The 25,923-nt window shown below is 38.5% G+C and overlaps 1 protein-coding gene across 1 annotated transcript in view; it reads left to right on the top strand.

Annotated features, from left to right (window-relative positions):
• The window catches only part of ASG2 (transducin family protein / WD-40 repeat family protein), a 273,819-nt gene that overhangs the window by 219,200 nt on the left and 28,696 nt on the right, over positions 1 to 25,923 (top strand). The window contains exons 16-18 of the mRNA XM_089815239.1: positions 12,382 to 12,477; positions 12,562 to 12,632; positions 12,723 to 12,850. Coding sequence (XP_089671365.1) covers positions 12,382 to 12,477; positions 12,562 to 12,632; positions 12,723 to 12,850 — 295 coding nt within the window. The remainder of the gene's footprint in view (positions 1 to 12,381; positions 12,478 to 12,561; positions 12,633 to 12,722; positions 12,851 to 25,923) is intronic.

Here is a 25,923-nt window from a genome sequence, read left to right as displayed (position 1 = left end):
TGTTCGTTGGTACAATCATAGTTGGAAAACTTGCCAAGGCCTTAAAACAAAATTTGGGTAAAACTTGGTCAAGTTTTCAGCAAAAACCTGGGAACTTTAATGTTTTCTTAAATTTAATTAGAAATGTAGTTTTTTGCAAAATTCAATGAGAAGATGCATCCAATGAAATGAGAACACAAAAGAAACAAGCTTAGTCTAAATATATTTAAACACAAAATGGGTACAAAATTGCATTCTCGTGAGGAATGCTGATGGATGGAAGCAAAATAATTAATAATTAGCTGATATGAGAGACTTTGGCCAGAAGGCGCAATGTCTCATATCAGAAAATGAAAAGCGGCGCCGATAAAATTGGTAAACGGACAGGACAAATCTTCGCTGCACCCCGGGAGAAGTTAACATCAAACTATGTCATTGCACAGACTGCCAACTCAGCGCGCTGCCCACAACCATTGCCTAATCGCCATACACTACTGACTTAAGCTAGGATACACCACCGACCTCAGCCCAACCGCCAATGAAACATATTAAGAAAACCAAAATATAAAATACTGAAAAATATTAAATTGCACCTGAAACAATTCAGCTCTGCTCACACCATCCTCATTCAAGTAGCACTAGAGTTTTTGTTTCCATTAATTAAACACCTCAATAAGATGCTGAAGCCTCTCATCTTCTACTACTGTTGTTCTTGGATTTTCCCCAAATGTGAAAATAAATCAATGCACAAAACAAAAAATAATTTAAATAAGAAAACCAAATAAAAACGGAGTCTTATTAGTTTTCTATTTTTATTTATGTTATTTTTGTTTTACATGAATCTCATGCCGGGAATTTCTTTCTGTTGATTATTTTTTTCCATATTTTGCCTGGTCTGCCCCCATTTCATTATTGAGTGCTATAAATTGAATTTCTATTTTAAAATATTTTAGTTACAATAAAATATTTTAAAATAAGTACAATGCTGTAATTTTTTGTTGGAAGAGATGGAAAAAACCTAAATATAATTACAAACATGAAAAGAAATTTATGGATATATTTGGTTTTATCATATTTTTACATTTGGAAATAAAATATAATCATTTCATACAAAATAAAATTAGTTATACAAATAGAAATTTTTCTTTTTATAAGAATCTTAAAAATAATTTTTTTTTTCTAAAAAGATATATGTTAAATTTATTTGTATTCAAATATTAGTTTAATGTTCATGTTTGTCAAATTATATTTTACTTAAATTTGAGAAACATATTTTAATTACTAATTATTATAATTCTAAGATAAATAAATTATTTATTTACATTAAATGTTAATCTTAAATAGAAACGAGTATTAAACCTTACTAAAATTTACTAAATAAATCAAGAATTGTACTTTGAATTTGTAAAGTTCCAATTCTGGCATTATCTTGTAAGCTCTTTTTGAGCTGTTCTTGCCTATTTGTTGGTCTTTGTATGCACAGCTAGTGGTTTCTTCTTGTATGCTGCTGCAATTTCTTCTTGTATTGTTATATGCCTGGTATCTGATTAGTTTGCTGGATGTAATATGGTACTCATGGAACTAGTAATGTTTGCAGCCTGAGCTGCTCTCTATTAACATTTTTTTCCTTGTATATTATTTGCATTTTTTTCGATACAATTTTTTTTTAATAATTGAACTCTACAAGTTTTATGCTTTCATTAATGTTCACTTAAGAATTGGAATTAGGTTTTAAGAGTTACACCTAGATTTAAACAATAACCCTTTTTAAATAAGGGTAGAGAGACACTAAAATATAAATAAATAAAATTATATAATAATAAAGTAACACATTTTAAAAAATAGTAATAAATGTTAATATAGTAATATTATTATTCTATTATTTTACGGGATCAAGATATAATTATAACTAAATATTACTATCAAATAATATATTCATCTTCAATATGATCAATGGCTATTTAGTATTTACAAATGTATTAAATTGTGATATATTATATAGAGTTTTATTTCTCTCCCCTTAGAGCAAAGAAAAAGTAGTTTTCTCTCCCCTCTAAGATTTATTTGGATGATGATCTTGCTAAGGCACAAGTTACAGAACTCAAATATGCTCGGGGAATTGTGGCAAATGCGCGTGTTGGGAAATGGGCTGTTATTAAGAATCTTAGAGCAGTGGTTCGTGATTCTCCTCCTACTAGTTGGGTAGAGAGGACAACCTCCAAACCGGCATGACGGTCTCGACAGCAGTTTGACAAGAGGAAGCCCCCTTCTCTTCTTGTCAACTACTGGAATGGTAACGGCTCTTTATGGTCATTACGGGGTCTTTTTCAAGATGCAGTGGGGTCCTCAAATATTTTGGCCGTTACTGAGACTCACGAGAGCTCCATGCACCCTCTTCTTGGTTATCTTGGTTATCAGTGGCTGCCAGTTTGCAGAGATGAGGTTCGGACTTCTAGTGGGGTTTGTGGGTCTAGGGGTGTTGCTTGCTTGGTTCATGATGGTATTTTTAGTTTCACTTCAGTTGTTCACTCCGACGCCTTCGCTAGATTTATGTGGGTCCAGATTGGTCGGCGGAAATACCAATAGAGAGATATTTTTATTGCTGTTTGTTATTTTCCTTCGACCTCCTCTCCTTATGCCATTCATGACCTGGAGAATGGAGATCCTTTCTGTGACCTTCAGGAGAGCATTTCACAGTTTGAGGCTTTGCGTGATTTTATTTATTCTTGGAGACTTCAACACTCGAACCAAGGATCTTCAAACTCCTTTGCATGATCGTGGTTCTCATTCGAACTGCACTTCTGAGTTAGAGCCGACTAATATGGGACTTCAGTGCACCTCAGAGGATGTTCTTGGATCGCTCTCAGGTTATGGCCGTCACCTCGTCCAACTCTGTGAGTCTTCTAGGTTGTTGATTCTGAACGGTTTATCCTTCCTTTCTGGATTGGACCTCTTTACCTGCTAGCCGCACTATGGTGGTGTGAGTGTTGTTGACAATGTCGTTTCCTCTCATTCCTTCATTTCTTCCATTCATAGTTTCACCATTTCGCGTTTCCCCTTGGCTAATCATGCTCTTCTTAGCATTTCTATTTGCATTTCACTCCACCGTCACACTCCTAGTCTTCTCACTGCCCGATGGATATTGTCTCCTTTCCTAGTCGCTTCCATTACCCCGAGAGCGATGGTGAGCTTTTTACTTACCACCTTAGGAGACTTCTGACACCTGCTAGTTTTAGTGAGTCGCTTGTTGCCTCTGACATGTTTGATTCACTTGCCTCTACCATCTGGGATTCTGCTCTCCTTTCTATTCCTCACCATTCCCCTCCCTCTCTTAGAGCTAAGCGTCATAATACTTGTCCTGTGAATAAATGGTTTGATACTTATTGCAAAGCTTTCCATTGCTCTGTTCGCATCGCCTTTGAGACTGAATCTCTTGCCTTCACCCATCTGTGCCTTTTGTACCTCCGTTTTCTTCGCCAAAAGAAGCGTTCTTTTGCCTCTTCAGTGCAGAACCTTTTGCTCCACGCTTATTCAAAATCCCTAGATCTTTTGGTGTACCCTTTTCCCTCGATGCTCCTCCCCATTCTCCACTCTTGACTACCACTCTCTGACCTCCCATATCATTACACTTTATGACATTCTTGGGCAGCCACCTCTTCACTCCACTCCACCTCCATACTGCCATTTGTTCTCCTACTCCAGGATTATTGAGGCCATTAGATCTTTGAGATGCAAAAGAGCAGCAGATGAAGAAGGTTTCTAGGCATAACTTTTCAAACTTGGTGCTTCGGTTCTTCGATCTTACTTTCCTACACTCTCTAATAGAGTGGTTTGCATTGGGTTTTCTGAGTCATGGTCTAGACATGTGGTTTACCTTATTCATAAGTCTGGGCCTGCTTCTAATTCAGGTAACTATAGAACTATTATGATCGGACATACTTTTGCCAAACTTTATGCCATTGCTTTGAACACCATGTTATCTAGTGAGCTTTATAGAAGTGGTTGTAGAGCTAAAGGGCAGACTAGTTTTTGGGCAAACTATCAAACTATGGATCATGTTTTCATGGTGTGGGCTATCATTGAGGAGGCTAGGCACCGCTCTTAGAAGGTCTATTGTTGTTTTGTGGACTTCTGTAAGGCTTTTGATTCTATTCCTAGGTTGGCCTTATTTTAGAGACTTCGGGAGACTGGGATCTCAGATATGTTGTAGACTGCTATTATGAGGCTTTATGAGAAGGTAACCTGTAGGGTCAGGACACTGGAGAGCTTTTCTGTTTTGATTTAGAGCACCATTGGGGTGAAGCAAGGTGTCCTCTTTCTCCTACTTTGTTTGGTTTGTATATTGATGAGTTGAAGGATTTCCTTGTGAACTCCTCTCAACTAGGAGATGGGTGATATTTGCATCAGGTTTTGATCTCCATTCTCCTTTCTGTTGATGATGTGGTTTTCTTTGCCTCTTCTCCTGATAGTTTGCAAAGACTCCTTGATGGTTGGATTTTTTTTGGTGATCAGCGGCAGCTTGTGGTCAATTTGTCTAAGACTCGGGTTATGGTCTTTAACTATTAAAAGCCTCTCATCTTCATTTCTTCTTTCAGGGTAAAGAGGTTGAGATTACTTCCTCCTATATGTATCTTGGTGTGAAGTTTTCGAGGCCGCCCTTTAGCTTGAGACCAGCTATTCAATCCAGAGTTAATAAGGGCATGGGTTCTTTGGCTTTGCTGGAAAGATAGTGCTTCAAACATCATTTCTAGGATATTTTGTCCTAGTTGTCCCTTTTGGACTCCTTGGTTCGTCCGACAGTTCTCTATGGCTCGGTGGTTTGGGGGCCTTCTCTTATTGCTTCTGATTGGGCTTCCATAGAGAGGGTTCAGAGGTTGATGTTACAGCGTATCATAACATGTCATAGACTCACCCCTCACAACATTGTTTTAGCTGGGTTTGGAGCTCATCCTCTCATACTTGCCACCATTTTTGACCTGATTTGATTTCTTCATCGGCTTCATGGTTTTATGGAGTTGGGTGTTGATCGGCATAGATACTCTCATCTGGCATATTGTTCTTCTATTGAGATTTTGAGATCTGACACCTCTACTAGATCTCATTGTCGGTACACCCAGGCCACTACTTTGTTGGGTTCAATTGGTATTGATATAGATCATCTTCCTCCTTACTAGTTTTCACTTGATGCTCCTGCTCAGCTTCTCCCCTCATGTCAGGAGTTGAACAAGCATGTCAGACAGGATATTTATAGACAGTACATTACCACTACCTGGAGTAATCCCCCGAGAGGTGTGCGACCTAGGATGGCCTTCTATGCTGAGCATTTTCTTGAGATTTAGGATGGTATTATTGTTCGCCTCGCTTATCTCTATCGGCGCTGGAATCATGCGTTACAGTTTTCTTTAGGCTCATTCAGAGTTGGTTCTCACGGCCTCAGGGCTCAGACCGATCGCCATATGGATCAGGTTGATCAGATATGTTAGTTGTGTACTTTGGCAAAAGTTGAGATGAAGATCCACTTCATATTTTGATGTCCTCTTTACTATGAGATCATATGGAGATTTTATTGCCTTTTCAGAGACTGTTCTTCTCTTTTGATGTTCTTTAGCTATATTGATCAGCGGTGTCTTGCACTTTATCTTCAGGAGGCCACCCATCTTTGAGAGATTACCTTGCAGTCTTTTATACCTTAGGGGCATACTTCAGACCAGCTCATTATTGCCTTTTTTTCTCCCTTGTCTCCTCCACGAGGTTTGAAAATGCCTTCGAGTACTTCTCATTCCAGATCGGTTAGACATTGCACTGGTTTCTCCAAGTAGTGACAGTCCTATAATGGCTCTATATGACATTATAAGACTATGGATCCTTCACGGGTTTACCTCTCTATTACTGATCTCTTTGTAACAAGGAAGGACCCTTAGTCCTTACCTTGTTTCTTTCTTGTTTTGTTTCTTACTTTTGTTTCTTCTCAATCATCGTTTGGTGCTTCTGCTTTGGTTGGCTCTTCTATTTGTATGCTCAATCCCATAGACCTTGTTGGTTTTTTGTAGACATTAATATTATTATCTTATCTCTTGTAAATAAAGAGATTTAGAATTTAAAATAAAGTCTTTACAAATTATTATTAGATTATTAGGGCGATGAATGAGTGCATGCCAAAAAGGAGGAGAATATAAATATTGGGAAGGAGAAGAAGTAGTAGAAAGAAAGTGAGTGGAAGAAGGGCAAGGAGAAGTAGGAGGAAGAGAAGAAAGAGAAGGAGAAGAAGAAACAAAAAGGAGGTGAATGAGAAGAAGACCGAGGAGGAGGAAAATGAGAGACAAAATGAAAGAATCTAAGAATAACTCAAAGGAGGAAGAGGAGGAGAAAGAATAATAGTAAGAGAAGGAGAATGAGATGAAGGGTAAGGAGGAGGAAGAGGAAAAGAAAAAGAAGAAAGAGAAGGAGAAGAAGAAGCAAAAGGAGGTGAATGAGAAGAAGACCAAGGAAAAGGAGAATGGGGAGACCAAATGGAAGAATCTAAAAATAGGTCAAAGGAGGAAGATGAGAAAGAGTAATAGTAAGAGAAGGAGAAGATCGAGAAGGACTAGGATGAGAGAAAGTGAAAGAAGCCAAAGGAGGATGAGGAGGAGAAGAAGATAGTCGGTTCTAATTTATTGAATTGATTGGGATTGTATCAAAACAATATTGGAAGCCTCTCCAACATCATCAACACAAATAGTTGAGAGATAATTGAGATAATACCATAAAATGTTTGGGATTTTGGAAAAGTAATGCAATTTACTATACGAATTAAAGTATGAAAATTATTAGAGATTGAGAAATTTTCCACCATCGAAACATGTACTCCCCACATTTTCACGTGAAGCAATATATCTTTCTATCGGTGTAATGATGTATTTATTTTTAGTTTTACATAAGCTAGTGCTTGTACCAAAAAGAAGAAAGCGAAGGAGAAGGAGAAGAAGAAGCAAAAGGAGGTGAATGAGAAGAAGACCAAGGAAAAGGAGAATGGGGAGACCAAATGGAAGAATCTAAGAATAGATCAAAGGAGGAAGAGGAGAAAGAGTAATAGTAAGAGAAGGAGAAGATCGAGAAGGACAAGGGTGAGAGAAAGTGGAAGAAGCCAAAGAAGGAGGACGAGGAGGAGAAGAAGATAGTCGATTCTAATTTACTGAATTGACTGGGATTGTATCAAAACAATATTGGAAACCTCTCCAACATCATCAACACAAATAGTTGAGAGATAATTGAGATAATACCATAAAATGTTTGGGTTTTTGGAAAAGTAATGCAATTTACTGTACGAATTAAAGTACGAGAATTATTAGAGATTGAGAAATTTTCCACCATCAAAACATGTACTCCCCACATTTTCACGTGAAGCAATATATCTTTCTATCAGCGTAATCATTGCACCTCCTTTTGGTACAAGCGCTAGCTTATGTAAAACTAAAAGTAAATACATCATTACAATTACATCTTCCTTTTCCCAACTCTACTAAAAACTAAAGGAGAGGTAAAACTAGAGGGTCTAGTCTTAGAAGTCTACATTGGCATGCCTATGCCTCCTTGCTCGGTATGACTGATTAAATCCATGGCTCATCCTCCATCTTGGATGTAGCTTTGCCTCTAGCTTCTCCTAGCACTAGCAATGACTACTCGTTCAACTCAGTATCATCTCGTATGAAACCAATTCCACCCCCTCCTCCATATCTTGCCTTTCCAAATCATTGATGTCAATCTCTTCAAAAACCACCTCAAATCTACTTCAAATTGAAAGAAATCAGTTTGCAAGAGTTGGGAAGACTATTTCCCCCCTCAACAAAATACAAGTTAAGAAATGTGAAATGAAATACATTTGGGTCGTTTTTTTCCTTTTAAGTGCTATTATAAAACTACGATTTTTTAAAAAAAACATGACAAGTACTCAGTCAGTTTTTGGTGCCAGTAAAAGTGGTAAAATACCACCAGGCCACAAAACTCGGCTAGTTTTTGCAACTCAAAGAGTACTCTACTAGTAGTACATCTATGGATATAATGACTGCAACATGCCAACTTTGCTTGTGGTAGTCATTTTATGCTAAACAAGTGTCTAATGTATGAAAAATATAATCCTTGTTTGTGGCTTTAACTATGAAGATGCAGAGATTTGCAACTCGAGATATGTATTTTGTAGATTTTATGATCATGATTCATCGTTGGCCTATCATTTGGTTAGACTTATAGTTTGATGGGGGTTTGGAGCAGTTGAGGGGTACCCTCACAAGTGTTTAGGTGTGGTACACCCAATGAGGTTGAGGGCAACACACCCAATGGGTGACCTTTCGGGAAGTCTCGGTGCTTCAACATTGTAAGCATCACCTAGATCCAGTGACTGCTAAGTGTTCTATTCGTTGTCATGAGAGATGGGTTTGTGTAAACCACTACTCATGAAATATTGGTCAATGAACTTGACTAAAAAACTACACTGCTAAATCCTGATAGCAATATCACAATTTGACTTTCTGTGGAAAATATCTCCTACTTAACAATTGATGAGCTTAAGGGGCTTTCTAATGAGTGGTTTATAAGGCACAACACTTGGTGAAGGTTTTGCAAATGGGGTTGCAAGTAGAGTGGGTTTAACCATGGAGGAAACTTTGTAGTTAAGCGTGCTCAAGCTGTAGTAATATTGGAATGGGTGACCTCTTGGGAAGTCCCGATGCTTCACCTCTGTGAGGATCACCTAGATCCAATGAGTGCTAAGTGTTCTATTCATTGTTATGAGAGAAGGGGTTGTGTAAACCACTACTCATGAAATATGAGTCAATGAGTTTGACTCAAAAACTACATAGTTAAATTTTGATAGCAATATCACAATTTGACTTGCTATGGAAAATATCTCCTACTTATCAATTGATGAGCTTAAGGGGCTTTCTAATGAGTGGTTCATAAGGTGCAACACTTGGCAAAGGTTTTGCAAATAGGATTGCAAGAAGAGTAGTTTAACCATGGAGGGAACTCCGTAGTTAAGCGCAGTTGAGCTGGAGTAGTACTAGGATGGGTGACCTCTCGGGAAGTGTCGATGCATCACCTCTATGAGCATCACCTAGATCCAATGAGTGCTAAGTGTTCTATTCATTGTCATGAGAAATGGGTTTGTGTAGACCACTACTCATGAAATATGGGTCAATGAGTTCGACCCAAAAACTACACAATTGAATACTGATAGGAATATCACAATTTGACTTGTTGTGGAAAATATCTCCTACTTACCATTTGATGAGCTTAAAGGGCTTTCTAATGGGTGGTTCATAAGGCACAACACTTGGTGAAGGTTTTGCAAATTGGGTTGCAAGTAGGTTGGGTTTAACCATGGAGAGAACTTCATAGTTAAGCGCACTCGACCTGGAGTAGTACTCGGATGGGTGACCTTCTGGGAAGTCTCGGTGCTTCACCTCTACGAGCATCACCTAGATCCAATGAGTGCTAAGTGTTCTATTCATTGTCATGAGAGAAGGGTTTGTTTAAACCACTACTCATGAAACATGGGTCAATGAGTTTGACTCAAAAACTATATAGTTAAATCCTGATAGCAATATCACAATTTGAGTTGCTGTGGAAAATATCTCCTACTTATCAATTGATGAGCTGAAGGGGCTTTCTAATGAGTGGTTCATAAGGCACAACACTTGGTGAAGGTTTTGCAAATGGGGTTGCTAGTAGAGTGGGTTTAACCATGGGCGAAACTTTGTAGTTAAGCACACTTGAGCTGGAGTAGTGTTGGAATGGGTGACCTCCCAAGAAGTCTCAGTGCTTCACCTCTGTGAGCATCACCTAGATCGAGTGAGTGCTAAGTGTTCTATTCATTGTCATGAAAGAAAGGGTTTGTGTAAACCACTACTCATGAAATATGGGTCAATGAGTTTGACTCAAAAACTACATAGTTAAATCCTGATAGCAATATCACAATTTGACTTGCTGTGGAAAATATCTCCTACTTATCAATTGATGAGCTTAAAGGGCTTTCTAATGAGTGGTTCATAAGGCACAACACTTGGTGAAGGTTTTGCAAATGGGTTTGCTCGCAAAGTGTGTTTAACCATGGAGGGAACTTTGTAGTTAAGTACTCTTGAGTTGGAGTAGTACTAGGATGGGTGACCTCCTGGGAAGTCCTAGTGCTTCACCTCTATGAGCATCACCTAGATCCAATGAGTGCTAAGTGTTCTATTCATTGTCATGAGAGATGGGTTTGTGTAAACCAATACTCATGAAATATGGGACAATGAGTTTGACAAAAAAACTACATAGTTATATCCTGATAGCAATATCACAATTTGACTTGTTGTGGAAAATATCTCCTACTTATCAATTGATGAGCTTAAGGGGCTTTCTAATGAATGGTTCATAAGGCACAAAACTTGGTGAAGGTTTTGCAAATGGAGTTGCAAGTAGAGTGGGTTTAACCATGGAGGGAACTCCGTAGTTAAGCGTACTTGAGCTGGAGTAGTACTGGGATGGGTGACCTTCTAGGAAGTCTCAGTGCTTCACCTCTATGAGCATCTCCTAGATCCAATGAGTGCTAAGTGTTCTATTCATTTTCATGAGAGATGGGTTTGTGTAAACCACAAATCATGAATATGGGTCAATGAGTTTGACTCAAAAACTACATAGTTAAATCCTGATAGCAATATCACAATTTGACTTGCTTTGGAAAATATGATGTAGGAGCATCCTTGGTTGGCTAGCAATCCTGCATGATGGTGTGGTTTGACCTTGGAGTTGGAGGACTCGGTCAAAGGAAGAGGTGTGGCTCGGTCGATACTGAGTTGTTCTTGGTTGCTATATTGTTGTATTGCTGTATTACTATAAGCTCGATAGTAGTGATGCTCGAGCAACTCAGTCAATGAAGGAGTTTAGTTGATCTCAAGGATTTGCTAATGCTCAATGGTAGTTTTTGACACTTGGTCATGTCTTGGTTTCTGTGTTGCTCGAGTTATCTGTGAGCTGACCTTTTGGCATTTAATTTTGGTTGTAGGTATTTAATGAATGTTGCAGCCGAATTGTGGTTTAAATTTGCATTTAATGTAGGGGTTTATTTAATTTGTAACATACTAGGCCGACTTGTGGCTTAGTTGGGTATAAGTAAGGGGTCTTGTGGAGGCTTTAGTGATTATTCATTCAGCTTGGAGAAGAGGATATGATAGAAGAGCAAAGTTTGAGAAGGGCTAGTAGCTGAGGCTTGGGAAACAAGGAGATTGCTTGGTGGGCTTGCGAGCACAAGTTTAGATCTTCCTCAAAGGTTTCTACCAGTGTGGATCTAGGCTAGCTAGTGTTGGGATTGGATCTTGAGGGATATTGTAGAACTGTTATTGTAATTGCTATTGTAATTGGTTGTAACAGGGAAGGCCTTATAGCCCGACACATTGCATGTAATCAGTTATTTTATGAATAAGGAGTTGTGTTTGGTATCAAATCTTGTATCTTGTATTGTGTCTAGGACATCTCCTTTGGGGATTCTCCTACCTTGCACTACCTCAAAATATCTCCTACTTCACACCATTTTCAAAAAAAAAATCATAAATCCTAGATGGGCATTTTATTTACAAAAAAGAAGTGAAAGGTTTCAAGGTGTTTTTCTTTAGGAAAAAAAATGTAAAATAATGTATTGACACTCAACGATTTTTTGTTATCAAACTTCTTTTGCTTCCAATTGTGGTCATATCATTCTTGTGGGACTTACTGGGTTTGGGTGACTATGGAAGACTAAACGATTCTTGACGACTCACCAGAGACCTAGGTACTTGAGTCAGTAATCCCCAAAGCTTGTTTCAACCTACTTTCCTCACAACTTACTAAGTCATGGAGAGTCCAAATCACTCTTGTAACAGTATGGTTTGGATTGAGAAGGTTCAAACAATTATGCTTTACCATATGATCACGTGGAAACAAATGACTCATTAGTGTAGTCTTCTAGGTCAAATTTGTTGCCTATGTTCAGAAATTTTGGTTTATTCATGGGCTGGGATCTGTGGACATTTTTCTATCTCATGGTTGGTATGTTTTTTGTCACTTTGTAGCAGAGCTCCAACCTCTTCAGAATGCTTTTCTTATTAAGTGGGGGATATTGAGAGAAACGCCATATTGAATTTGTTGAATTTCTAGTGCATCGTTATAGTCTCTATTTGTGAAATGTAAAGAATGGACTATATAGGCTTTCTAGAAAACATCACCACTGTTTGTCAATGAAGTTCTATGGAGTTAATTGTCCAATCTCTGTAATTTAATATTCTGTTAAAAGTAAATGCAATGAACCTGATTTGAACTGTACTATTTTGATGTTGAAGGTATACTCTGGTCAAATCAATTGATGTTTATATTGTCATTCTGTTTTAAGCATTCTGCTTGCACTTTTTACAGGAGATTTTGTTGCTAGTGGAAGTGATGATGGGCGATGGTTCATTTGGCATAAGAGAACAGGGAGGTTGATGAAAGTGCTTGTTGGAGATGAGAATGGTATGCTGCATCTAAAGTGTCTTAGCATTCTAACTTGGTTATGTATATTCCATCATCTTTATAACATTTGTTGGGCTATTTCAGTTGTGAACTGTGTGCAATGTCATCCTTTTGACTCCACTATCGCAACTAGTGGCATTGATAGTTCTATCAAAGTAAGTTGATTGTAAATAGTACAATTAATCTGATTAGTTGCATAGAAAGTAGCAACTACCTGCACTTCTAATGAGATAATGTATCTGCAGATATGGAATCGTTATGATGATGATGTCCCAATAGTTCTTGGTAGTATAGTAGGCCCAAAGAGTGCAGATCCATTCAGTATCATGGCTGAGAACCAGCATAACATGTGTCACCAGCGAGAAATTGGCTTGTAAGAATCACTTACGTAGTGTACTTTTCTGTAATATAAGATTCAACTTTGATATGATTAATATTTCTATCTTATACTAGATTTTGCTTCAAATTTTGTGAAATTGCTCATTAAATGTTTCTGTTAAAAATAGGATTCAACTTTGTCACGATTAATGTTAATGACTGGTACTAGATTTGCATAATATAGTAGCTTGAAGTTCATCAAATTGAGTTTATCAAAACTTAATTCTATTTGAATCGACCATAACTTTTATAGTGTTGGAAATTCGATCTTTTAACATTTTTTTTTTATCGGTATTTTATCTTTGAACATTGTTTATATGGAAACATGGACATTAATATAGGCAGTGTCCAAAGATGGCATATGAAATTTAGTCATGGTGTTTCAAAACAGAAAATAAAAGGGGTCTTGGTTGGAGTTTCGAGGTTGAGTTTGTGTGCTATTAAGCACCATAAGCAAGAAGTTCTGGGATAATGTTTTATCAATTCTATCAACTGGTATGATTCAAATCCTGTTAATGGACACATCATTGATCATTTTGAGGCTTCAGGAGTCAGCATTGTAGAAGTCATCGTAACTGTTGAGTCTCTGACAATGATTTTAGATAAGGTGTATGTACAGGTTAGGACCAATCCAAGAATAAAAAGATGATATCAATAAAACTAATAGAAGTTGTGCTTGTTCACCTTCGGCCAACTTATTATTTCTAAATTGGTAACGTGGGTATCATACCTCAAAACAAATTATTGTCAAGGCTGAAATTACAGCATGATTTTCAGGGCAACCAATATGTGTAAAATCTTAACCGTTGGAATTTTTATTCAATATTCTTTTAATGGAAACTCCAGAAAAATATCCACCTGGGAGCCCTTATTTCATCAATGATACTGCCCTTCTATTGCCTCTGGTGCAAGATGGCCTTCCTCCTTAAATGCTTTTCTGATACTATAGCACTTGATAGAAAGAACACTTTGGTAGCCCATTTGCCTTAAGTATTCCCACATTAGCTTGTCAAGACATTTTAGTTACCATGTAACCATCTAGCAAGAGAGAACCAAATTTAAGTCGATTGAATTCCAAACTTTATAAAAACCATAGGGATGCTTCCAAGAGCAATCATATGCTAGTATATCTTTCTTAGCAAGGTCTACCTGAGTCAAGCTCTGACTCTAAGGAGCTCTTGTCTAGGAGTTAACAAATGTCTTGGAAATTACAGGCCCAAACATTCAATCCTAAGTTGTGGAATCAGGTACAGGTATGTAGGTACAGTACACGAGTATGGCAAAAACAAAAATTGGAGGTCGGGTATGTCCATACTATATATATATATAAAATTTTGTTATTTTAGTTTGATCATACAAATAAAATAGAATAATAAATTTGAAATTATAACATATTGTATTCTAATAAATTATGTATATTCATAATTTCATATACATAATAATATTTAAAATTTAATAATATATAAATAAACCAGAGAGCTTGTTCTCAGACTTAAAGAGTACTCAGCAAGCCCAAGTTTTTCAAATCGGCAAAAACTCCACAACTTAAAAAGGACCAAATTTCTTTTAAAAACACTTTCTTCTTTCAAAATACAGTTACGAAATGTATTGAATGAGTCTAAAAATCATGAGTAATTGTTTTCTACTGAATTTGATCTTTGAATACATGTGGATTTAAAAATGGCATCATCATATGCTGGATGGTGGAATTGGTTACAATATGAAAGGAAAATATATTATATACTGGTAATTTAAAGAGGGAGAAATCCCACAGCATATGTTCATGATATATAAGCATTAATATATACCTGAGGTTACATCTGTTATATGTTATGGTAGAAGGCAATTATTTTTTGGTTTATAGATCATTATGTTAAGTAGTTTATGGTGAAAGGAATCCATGAAAAGTTATGACCAATCAGTATAGATACAAAATTACTACTATGCGACGAAATATAGGTTAACAGAATTCCCAATCAAAAATACCCATGACCAAAGGTGACAACAAGAAATCAAAAGAGGTTAGAGAAGAGATTGAGTTGACAAGGGAAACAAAGATGGCTAGCACAAGTTCTGAAGACATAAGACAAACAAATTGTGAGGTTTATGAATTTGTTTGGAGAATTCATATCCTTGGGCTTGGAGAACAAAAGCCCTTCTCTATATCATTCTCTTTGCTGTTGAAAGACACAGTCAGGAGGGCTTGATTGAATTTTAAGGTAAAATCAGATTGTTGAAGATATTCATTACTTCTCTTTCATTGATCAGTTGCCAGGAGAGTTCAGTTGAAGGGTTTGCAATGTCGTTGTCATTTGATCTTTTGTGAATGAGTTGCTGGAAGCAACTTACGTCATTTTGGGGTATTCTACTGCTACACATGCTGTACAAGTCACATACTACCCAGAATTGAGCTGCAGCAGTTGGGAAGCTGATTGTAAGGGCTGTACATGATGAGAACTGACTGTACCAGTCTGTAAACCACATACAGCAATACAAGTGTGGAACAGTCACAAAGGGGCCATGTCTTCCTGCAACACTTCAGCAATTCAGTTTAACAATCTGCAATCACTAAGACAGGGCCGTACAGATGGAAGAAGGGCAGAGGGAGTGTCAGATAAACCTGCAGCTGCATTAAGGGAGTCTTATATGTCCTAAAAGGGGTGTATCGGATCTGAAACTGAATCTGGGACTGCACTATTTTGTAGGCAATTCATTGTTGTTCTTGTTTGAAGTATAAATAGGGGAATATGTTGTATTGTATGTAATAGTGGCTTCCACTTTCAGTGCTAAATATCAAATTAAATCTGAACTTGTTGGCAGTATTAAGGTGCATTAAGTTATTCAATATCAGGTTGTCATCAACATTATTACTTTAGCAGATGCAATATTGTATTTTCTTGTAATTATCATCATTTGCAATATGGTCTGTGTTGTGTATGGGTGTTGGTGATATTCATTAATAACTGCAAGCAATTTCAAAAAAAATATGTTTCATGAACGAGGGTAGATCCTTACAGTGTTATTAGAGCAGTGTATCCTGCCTTCCTGGTAGGTACAAAATGATTAGATAGTGACACGATTGAAGATCAGAGAAGTGCAAAATAACACTTAGGCACAATTGGATATAATGCAGGCAATATGGGTGAAAGGAGGGATCCAATTGAGGGGACATTGTTCAATATGTTGGAGGCTTTGCAAGTAGGGCAGTGACAGGCAGAACAGAGAATTCAACAGCACAATCAATGCATGGACCTTCTGATGCAAATGATGGCTAGACAAATGGGTATTGATGTAAATGGAGTAAACAACAATGGGAATAATGGAGGTAACAATGGTGGGAATAATAGCCAGAACGGTGGCAAAGGACAGGGACAGGTTGCTGATAATTTTGGCAATGCAGCGAGACCAACGAGGACAGTGAAGTTGAGGCCACTTATGTCCACTTTTCCACCCAGAGCTCCTGTGCAACCTGAGGATGAGCAACATATTACAAGTTCAGTTTTGATGAGATAGGAAAAATGAAGGTGAAGAATTTCAGGTAGCCATATTATTCAAAGAGTACATGGATGTTGGGTTGAAACATTTGGCTCGCACAGGTGGCAGTGCACAACATAATGATTTGCATGAGCAAGCTCACATTACCCTATTATGATAAATCAATGTTGTTGTAGTTATTATAAACAAAGGAGATAAAAGCTCCTTGCATAGATTTACGAAGATGGTGTTTTTTTAAACAAACAATTCTGAACTAAAGATGGAAATAGAAACTTCCTAATAAACTAAAGACTAACTAGGATGACCATTAAAGAAACATTATAATATGCTATTATACCCTACTTTGATGGATTCGGGAAGACCACTGCCAAAGCATGGGTGCAGAAAATCGATACTTATTTTCAGTTAAATCCAATATTAGAGGAGGCCATCAAGTTTGCAACATTACACTTGGACGGATTGGCAACACAAGTGGAGACATCATGGTATGGTCGCTATGGGGCATGACTAGATCACTTCATTTGTGGATTTTACTAAGAGATTGATCGAAAGGTTTGATAAGAAGGATCTATAACTCCATTTTAAGGAGTTGCTTCAGCTTAAGCAGTGGGGGTCAATTGAGACAATCATAGCAGAGTTTCAGAGTTTTTCTATCTTGGTGATAGACATTTCACAAAGGAGACTCTTGGCTCTTTTTATGGATGTGTTAGCAAATCAATTGAAAGATGGGTTGAAGCCCTTAGTCCCTCTACATTGCAGGAGGCTTACAAGAAGGTAAGAGATATGGAACCCACATTGTCAAAGAGTAAATTCCAATCCAAGAGCTTCCCATTAAAGAAAGATAAAGACAAGAAACATTCTCATACGGATTGCCCCCCAAAAAGGAAGGATTGAAACTATTTCGACAATGAGTAGTTAAATTATCTTAGAAGGAATAAATTATGTTTCCACTATAGGGAGCCATGGGATTCTTCACATAGGTGGGCAGTCAAAGCTAAAGCAACAGAAATTGAGTACCTTTTAGAGGAGGAATTAGTGTTAGAGGATGAAAATAGCAATTTGGTTAAGTGGGCAACAATGAATAAAGTATTTTAGAAGGGGAATTTGGTGAGGAAACAACCATTGCATGACTCATTAGCTATGAAAAATTTCTTTAGCCCCTGGCTATTCTTTTTGTTGAGAATGCTCTCCTGCTCCTGTGTAGTGAGATCTTCTGCACATTAACCTTCCATTATCATTAAGGTTTTTGTGAGTTATTGTCCTCAGTTGGGGATGCCGAACACCTTGTTTATCTCTTTAGCTGAATAAGAAATTGTCAGAGTTTGCCAGAAATACTGCACTACTAATTTATGGGCTTTTGTATCATAGCCTGCCACCATGGGTCATAATATAGATTTAAACTCCAACATATAAAAAATGGGCATAAAAATTATTTTTTCTGCGTCTTCTTTCTGCAGTGCCTCCTTCAGAGGGTGATTGTCTTTTGTATTCTCCCACTTCGAAAGTGACATTAGCCGCAGTAGTTTTTTCCATTGTTTTGCCTTTGTGTTGTTTAGTGGTCATCTTTCTCACTTGCAGGGCTGATTTTTTCTTGGAGTTAATAATTTTCCCTCTGCTCAGGTTTCCAATGCTTATCTTTACCATTTTATGGTCGTGCACTACTCTCCCTACAGCTTTATTTGTTTGTGTGCTCCAACTACTCCAACTATTTTTGTGCCCACATGTCCCTATGTAATGTTTTACATGTATTTGTTCAGTCGTCCATGTTGATGATCCTGGTGATGCTCCAATATTCCGTACAACTAACTTTGTTTCTCCTTGGCCATCCCCTTGTACGGTTGTGCCTTCTTCTCCTCTTGCGTGTGTATGAGTGCCTCGTTTGGTTTTTTATCTTCCGTATGGTGGAAAATGGATTACTTTGTACGGTGGAAGATGATTCACTTCGTACAACTCCTTCAATTCGTACAATGCTAGGGTGACCAATCTGTACACTACCTGCACTTTCTCTATGCCGTAAATTGGTGGTAGTGCATACACCTCCAACTAGGCCTTCAATCTCTATCCTTTGTACTTGTACAAGTGTCTTCGTACGACTTTGTACAAAGCTTTGTTCCAGAACTCCTTGCCTACAGGCTCTAAAATTCTCCTTCCTAATCAAGCTAAATGATAAGTTTGGCGATCCTTTTCCAGTCTTATATAATGTGCCTTGTTATGACTCTTGATGTTTTCTTTTGTTTCTACTTCGGTGTTTCTTTTTGTTTCTTCTTCCCAAATCTTAACATTTGGATTTTCTTTTTTTACTTTCTCTGTTTCTTTTCTTATATCTACTGAGTAAATAGGTGCAGACTCCCTTCTTTCCTTATAAAGCTTCAATTTTGAGCCATTAATGAGGTCTTTCAGCAGTTTATTGTCTGAGGTGGAAACCTTAGTTCCCCATTATCTTCTATTTCTAGGACTTTTAATGACCCGAGCCATCTTACTCTAAACTTTCCTAGCTTTATTTCATTTTTTCAATTGTATTTAAGTACCAACTGTCGAGGTCTAAAATTTATCTTTTTGAAATGCTTATCATGCCAAAATTTTCTCCTCATTTGTGCTACTTCAATCATCCATTGAGCTAGAGTCCTTTTTTCATTCAGTTTTATTAGAGTATTGAGTCTTTCCCTCAAACTCTTCACATCCCCCAACTTGTGTTCAACTACTATTCTTAGGCTAGGTACTATATATTCCATTGGCATTACTGCTTCTTGCTCGTACATCAAGTGAAAGGGGGTTTGCCTGGTGTTGGCCTTGTAGGCAGTCTTGTACACCCATACTACTACTAGAAGTCTTTCCTCCTAATCTCCTTTTTTGTAATATCCTCCCTTGATTTGAACTTTGACTTGTAGAAATTTAACTTAAGGAATATTGTCAAACACTTTGCATGCAAACTCATAAAGCTGATTTCCTCAATAAATTGCTTTCCAATGAGTAGATTTACGAACAACTATGAAGTGACATTAAAATGCATAATACACATCATAACATTTTCACAAACACTTGGCACACATTCAACAGTATATGAAAAATCTGGAAACTCTTTCAATCTGCTGATAAAAGGGTGATTTTTAAATGTAGATGTGCACTTACAGCTGCCTTAAAGGCTGCAACAACTATTCAGACTTGTATTCAACAATTATTATGCAAAGTATCAAAATTTGACAGAAGAAACCTGGAATTAGTTGCCGTAGTATTTTGCAGATGTAGTCGGTAGCCCTCCAAACTTCTAATCAGCCGGAAAAACAAGTAAACTTGATACCAACACTGTTCATGCCGTACTGTAGCAAAATACTATTCATGCCGACTGTAGCAAAATACTGTTCATGCGGCACTATAATCAGATATCCAACAACATAACATTAATCTTCATCCAAGCATACAAAAAAAAGCTCTTCCATTTCTTTTATAGTGTTCTCACAAGAGCTCAATCCTTCGTTTTCTCAATGTGGGATAAAACATAACTCCCTTTATGTACCTTATGTCTCCAATGTGTTATAAAAATAAAGGGAACTCTTTTAATTTAAATATTTCCCACAAACTATAGTCTATGCATTAATAAAGTTAAATATTTAAATTTAACTTTATAAAATGGCTTTATCAATGCATAACAAATCTTATCAATGATAAATAAGTCTTCTTGTCGATTTTAAACAATTACCATCGACATACCACTGTGACTGAATGTCCGGCCATGTCCAAGATGACTTACTATAAATAGTAAGTATGCCCAAAGTTGCCTCAGAACCCCTTAGAAAGACCTGCAACTGAAACTGTCTAAGCCAAATGGCCTCTAAGCCCCTTTAATGTCCTAGTTAGCCTACGGGACTGTGGGGAAATAGGCTAACGACAACATCATGCTATGAATGCTAGAAAGGGGACATTACAGTCCGCCCTTCCCAAAATTGCTTGTCCTCAAGCAATTTCAGCTCTGGATGCTGCAATATCTGCTCATTTTCCCAAGTAGCATCCTCGACAGGTAGGTTCCTCTACTTCACTAGATACTCCCTGATAGTCCTCCTGCGAAGCACCCTCTCCCTGGAGTCAAGTATGGCCTCGGGAACCAAGATAAGCTTTCCCTCATCATCAAGAGGTGGCAATACTACTGAAGGCACCACATTGTGACCCAATGCCTTCTTAAGGCGTGACAAATGGAACACATTATCCACTTTACTGTCTGCAGGCAAATCCAACTCATAAGCTACTTCGCCCACTCTCCTGATTACTTTGAACGGTCTATAGTAGCGTGGTTTCAATTTCTCTGCTCCACTCTTCTTGAGAGAGGACTGTCTATACGGCTGTAACATGAGGTACACCATATCTCCCACCTCAAAAGACCTCTCAACCCTGTGCTGATCAGCATATTGCTTCTGCTGATTTTGTACCTTTTGCAAATTTTCCTTCAAGGATCGCATAATGTCCTGACACTCCTGCAAAGTATCCTTGGCCTTAGGCACCCTGCTGTCCCCAAATAACAAATCCAAAAAATTAGGAGCATCATACCCGTACAGTGCCATAAAAGGAGACATTTGAATAGACATATGGAAAGAGGTATTATAGCAGTACTCTCCTAGATGTAGCAACTTCACCCAAGCCTTCTGCTCTCCTGCAATGTAGTTTCGAAGGTACCCCTCAACCCATTTGTTCACTATCTCTGTCTGCCCATTAGTTTGGGGGTGGTAGCTGGTACTCGGAGTGAGCTCTGTTCCACATAACCTGAACAACTCCTGCCAAAAGTGGCTCATAAATCTGCTGTCTCTGTCACTGACTATGCTCCGTGGTATCCCATGTAGTCTGAATACCTCTCGAAAAAATAGTTATGCTGTTTGTGCTGCTGAATATGTAGACAAAATTGCTAAGAAATGTGCAAATTTCGTCAGTCTGTCTACCACAACAAAGATACAATCCCGACCCTGTGCCTTGGGAAGGCCTGTGATAAAATCCATGGAAATGCTATCCCACTTCTTCTTTGGTATGGGTAGGGGCTATAGTAAACCACCCGGAAAAGAATGTTCCTGTTTGTTCTGCCGATATCTCTTAAAGAATCCGGGATGTCCTGCCATTGGTGAATCATGAAATGCCCTCAAAATCTTCTGCTTCATAGCAGACCCGGGTACTAAATAAATCCTTTCCTTGTAGATGATCAGATCATTTACGACAGTGTATCGACTATCTTGAATAGCTCCCTCAATAATGCTAGATGCCCAACTATACTTAGCATATTCTGCCAAGATCATCTCTCTCCAATCATCCATGACTATCCCAACAGCAAGCAAATGAGGCCTTCTAGATAAAGCATCTGCAACAATATTTTTCTTCCCTTTGACATAGGCTATGTCGAAATCATAGGCCTGTAATTTACTCACCCATTTCTGTTGCCTGTCATTAAGGTCCTTCTATCCAAAGAAATGTTTCAAGCTATTATGATTTGTTTTTACTATGAATCGGCTTCCCACTAAGTATTGCCTGAACTTAGCTAGCGCGTGCATGATTGCTAGCATCTCTTTGTCGTAGATGCTGTAGGTTCTCTCCACACCTCGTAATTTTCTACTCTCATATGCGATGGGATGTTTGTCTTGCATGAGAACAGCTCCTATGCCCTCTCCCGAGGCATCACACTGCAGCTCAAAGGGCCTGGTGAAATTTGGAATGGCTAAAACAGGACATGTACTCATCAGCTCCTTAAACCTGTCAAAACAATCCTGAGCCCTCTCTGACCCTTGAAACTATCTTTCCGTGTCAAATCTGTAAGTGGTGCTGCTATCTGTGAAAATCCCTTCACAAATCTGCGATAGAACCCACAAAGCCCGAGAAATCCGTTGAGTTGTGAAGTGTTCCTAGGTGGTGGCCAATCCAGAATGGCCCTGATCTTGTCTGGGTCAACCCGAACACTTCCTGCACTAATAATATGCCCTAGATAGAGCAACTCTGTCATCCCAAACTCACATTTACTCATCTTGGCATATAATGACTCCCTCTCTAGAATACTGAGCACTGTATCAATATGCTTCAAATGTTCCTCCCAAGTACGGCTGTATATCAGTATATCATCAAAAAATATCAACACAAACTTCCTCAACTGATCTCTGAACACTCTATTCATACAGGACTGGAAAGTGGCAGGGGCATTTGTCAACCCAAAGGGCATGACTAAGAACTCAAAATGTCCATAGTGGCATCTAAAAGCTGTCTTCTCCACATCCACCTCTCTAACCCGTATCTGATGGTAGCCGGATCTCAAATCAATGTTGGAGAAGTAGCATGCACCATGCAATTCATCAATAAGCTCATCGATGCGCGGGATAGGGTATCGGTTCTTGATTGTCTTCTTGTTTAGCTCCCTATAATCAATGCACATCCTCATTGTACCATCCTTCTTCTTCACCAATACTACTGAAGAAGCGAAAGGACTTTTGCTTGGCCGTATGTGCCCCATGTCAATCAACTCCTTAATTGCCTTTTCTATTTCATCCTTATATATCTTCGGATGCCGGTAAGGTGTGATGATAACTGGCTTAGCCCCTTCCTGTAATTCAATAACATGCTCGATTCCCCTATCCGGGGGTCTCCCTGGAGGTATCTCACCAAACACCTTAGTATGTTTGGTTATTATTTTTTGTACATTAGGTGGATACTCTAGTTTATGCTGCTCTGTCATCTCAGGCATTACTCTAAACTCTGCTGCCCACTGCACCTGAACATGTCTAAAGAAACTCTGCATCCACTTGAGTGACACCACTCGAAGTCTCCCATCTGACGAACCTCTGAGCACTATCTTCTTACCATTTGCCTCAAACCTCATTTCCATTTTCTCAAGGTTAAATGTAAACTCTACCAGAGACTTCATCCAGTTCATCCCAAGCACCATATTCTGATCACCAATGTTGACCACAAAGAAATCTCTTGTCATGTCATAATCTCCCAAATGAAGCTGCAAGTTGGAGATTTTCTTGGTACATTCAATTTTGAAGCCATCGGCAACCATCACCTTAAATCCCCTATGCTCCTCTGTATGTAGCCCTCTGCGTGTCACAAACTTTTCATCAATGAAGTTATATGTCGCCCCTGTATCAATGATTGCCACAACTCTCTATCCATCCAAGGTTCCCCTAACTCTGAAAGTGACGGCCTCCTGTATACTTGACAACTGAGCTATCGTGCTATCACCGCGTGCTTCCTCCTGTGAGGAACTATCGTCATCTCCATCTGATTCGGATGACTGCTCTGAATCTCCATCTACTGACTCTTCGGCTAAAAAGTACTCCATCTGCTTAGCTTTTGCTTTCAATGGACACTTATGTGACAAATCCCAGGGCTCCCTGCAATGAAAACAAAGCTTCTTCTTCGTGAGAGCATTAAGTGTCTCATTGTCCAACCTCTTACTTTCCTCCTTAGCTGGCTGAACCTCTTTATGAAAAGGTTTCCTGTCCTTATCTTTCCTTGAAGGGAAACTCTTTGCTTGGAATTTATTTTTTGAAGATGAAGAGGAATCCATGTCACGAGCTTTCTTAATGGCTTCTTGCAAAGTGGGAGGGTTGAGAGCTTTAATCCACCCTCTCAACGGATCAGCTAACCCATCCATAAATAGAACTAGTATCCTCCGTTCAGATACATCTGTTACTAACACTGCAAGTTTCTGAAACTCTGAAATGTATGTTTCCAATGATCCCCACTGTTTAAGCTGAGCTAACTCCTTGAAATGGAGTTCTGGATCCTTCCTATCAAAACGTTCAATCAGCCTCTCTGTAAACTCCACATATGAGGTAATTTGTGCATGTCCCATAGTGACCATACCATGATGCCACCACTCGTGTGCCAACCCATCCAGATGAATTGCTGCATACTTAATAGCTTCTTCCTCGAGCATAGGGTTCAATTGAAAGTATGTGTCAAGCTTTTGAACCCAAGCTCTTGCTGTAGACTTTCCTGAGCCATCATAATATGGTAACTCAAGTCTCCCTACTTTCTTCCGTAGCTCATAGCTCTGGTTCCTGTCATGTCCACGTGGCATATGTTTCATCCGCACATCCATATACTCCCTAAAGGTAATTGCAGCAGTAAAATCTGGCCCTCCGACTTCCCAATCTCTCCTCAACTGGTCTTGTATATCAATAATCTGGGGCTCTGGTACGAGCTGATCTGGAGCTCTAGGAGGAAATGTAGGAATCATGGGCCTTGAACTCACTGTCCTAGCTCGCTGGGGTGCATGACCGAAATTGTTCCCAACTTGTTCATCTCCATTTTGTGTCCCATCCTGATCATTTCCATTCTGATTGTTACCATTCTGATTATTTTCTCCACCCATGTTAGCATTCAACCCCATTTGACGAGCCATCATCTGCATCATAAGATCCAATCTCTGATTCTGTTCCTATGCCCTTTGTTCTGCTACTCGTTGACCCTGTACCAAGGTCTCTAATAATTGTAAGAATCTTTCCTCTCTAGGCTCTAGACCGGCATTCCCGCCTCCGCCTAATCTTGTATTCCTGTCATCTCGGTCACCCATATTGCTGTCTTGATCAAAGAATACCTCCGCTGTGTCTGTATGACTGGATTCTATACCCCCTTGTACGGATGAACTAGACTATTTGCTTTGCAGGTCTGAACTCCTACTTTGTCTTGCTCTGGTATTGCGGAAATTATAAGGCCCTTGTCGCATGCTCAAACATAAATGCTCTGATTTTAGTGTTTTGACATTTCATCAAACACTTTCCCCTCTATCCGCCAGTTCCAAATTTCCTATAAGACCTCCACAGGATGGCAGGACTTATAGCTCTGATACCACTGTAATATCCTCCTCTGATTTGAACTTTGACTTGTAGAAATTTAACTTAAGGAATATTGTCAAACACTTTGTATGAAAACTCATAAAGCTGATTTCCTCAATAAATTGCTTTCCAATGAGTAGATTTACGAACAACTATGAAGTGACATTAAAATGCATAATACACATCATAACATTTTCACAAACACTTGGCACACATTCAACAGTATATGAAAAATCTGAAAACTCTTTCAATCTGCTGATAAAAGGGTGATTTTTAAATGTAGATGTGCACTTACAGCTGCCTTAAAGGCTGCAACAAATATTCAGACTTGTATTCAACAATTATTATGCAAAGTATCAAAATTTGACAGAAGAAACCTAGAATTAGTTGCCGTAGTATTTTGCAAATGTAGTCGGCAGCCCTCCAAACTTCTAATCAGCCGGAAAAACAAGTAAACTTGATACCAACACTGTTCACGCCGTACTGTAGCAAAATACTCTTCATGCCGACTGTAGCAAAATACTGTTCATGCGGCACTATAGCAATAACTAACTTCAGATCTGCACCTCAAACCCTTGTAAATTTCTTTATGCGAACGCCGCAAATGAAACCCAGTGTGTTTCTTGAAGTGAAAACACCCTTGATCCTCCTGACTGTGTCTTCCAACAGCGAAGAGAATGCTAGCAAAGAGGGATTCCGTCCTCCAAGCCCGATAATCAGATATCCAACAACATAACATTAATCTTCATCCAAGCATACAAAAAAAAGC

Source organism: Cupressus sempervirens, chromosome 2 (genome assembly GCF_028749045.1).
Source record: "Cupressus sempervirens isolate cs-2001-9-10 chromosome 2, ASM2874904v1, whole genome shotgun sequence".
In the NCBI taxonomy this organism is placed as follows: Eukaryota; Viridiplantae; Streptophyta; class Pinopsida; order Cupressales; family Cupressaceae; genus Cupressus; species Cupressus sempervirens.
Note: the sequence above shows the minus strand (reverse complement) of the source record. Positions and strands in the feature narration are given on the sequence as shown.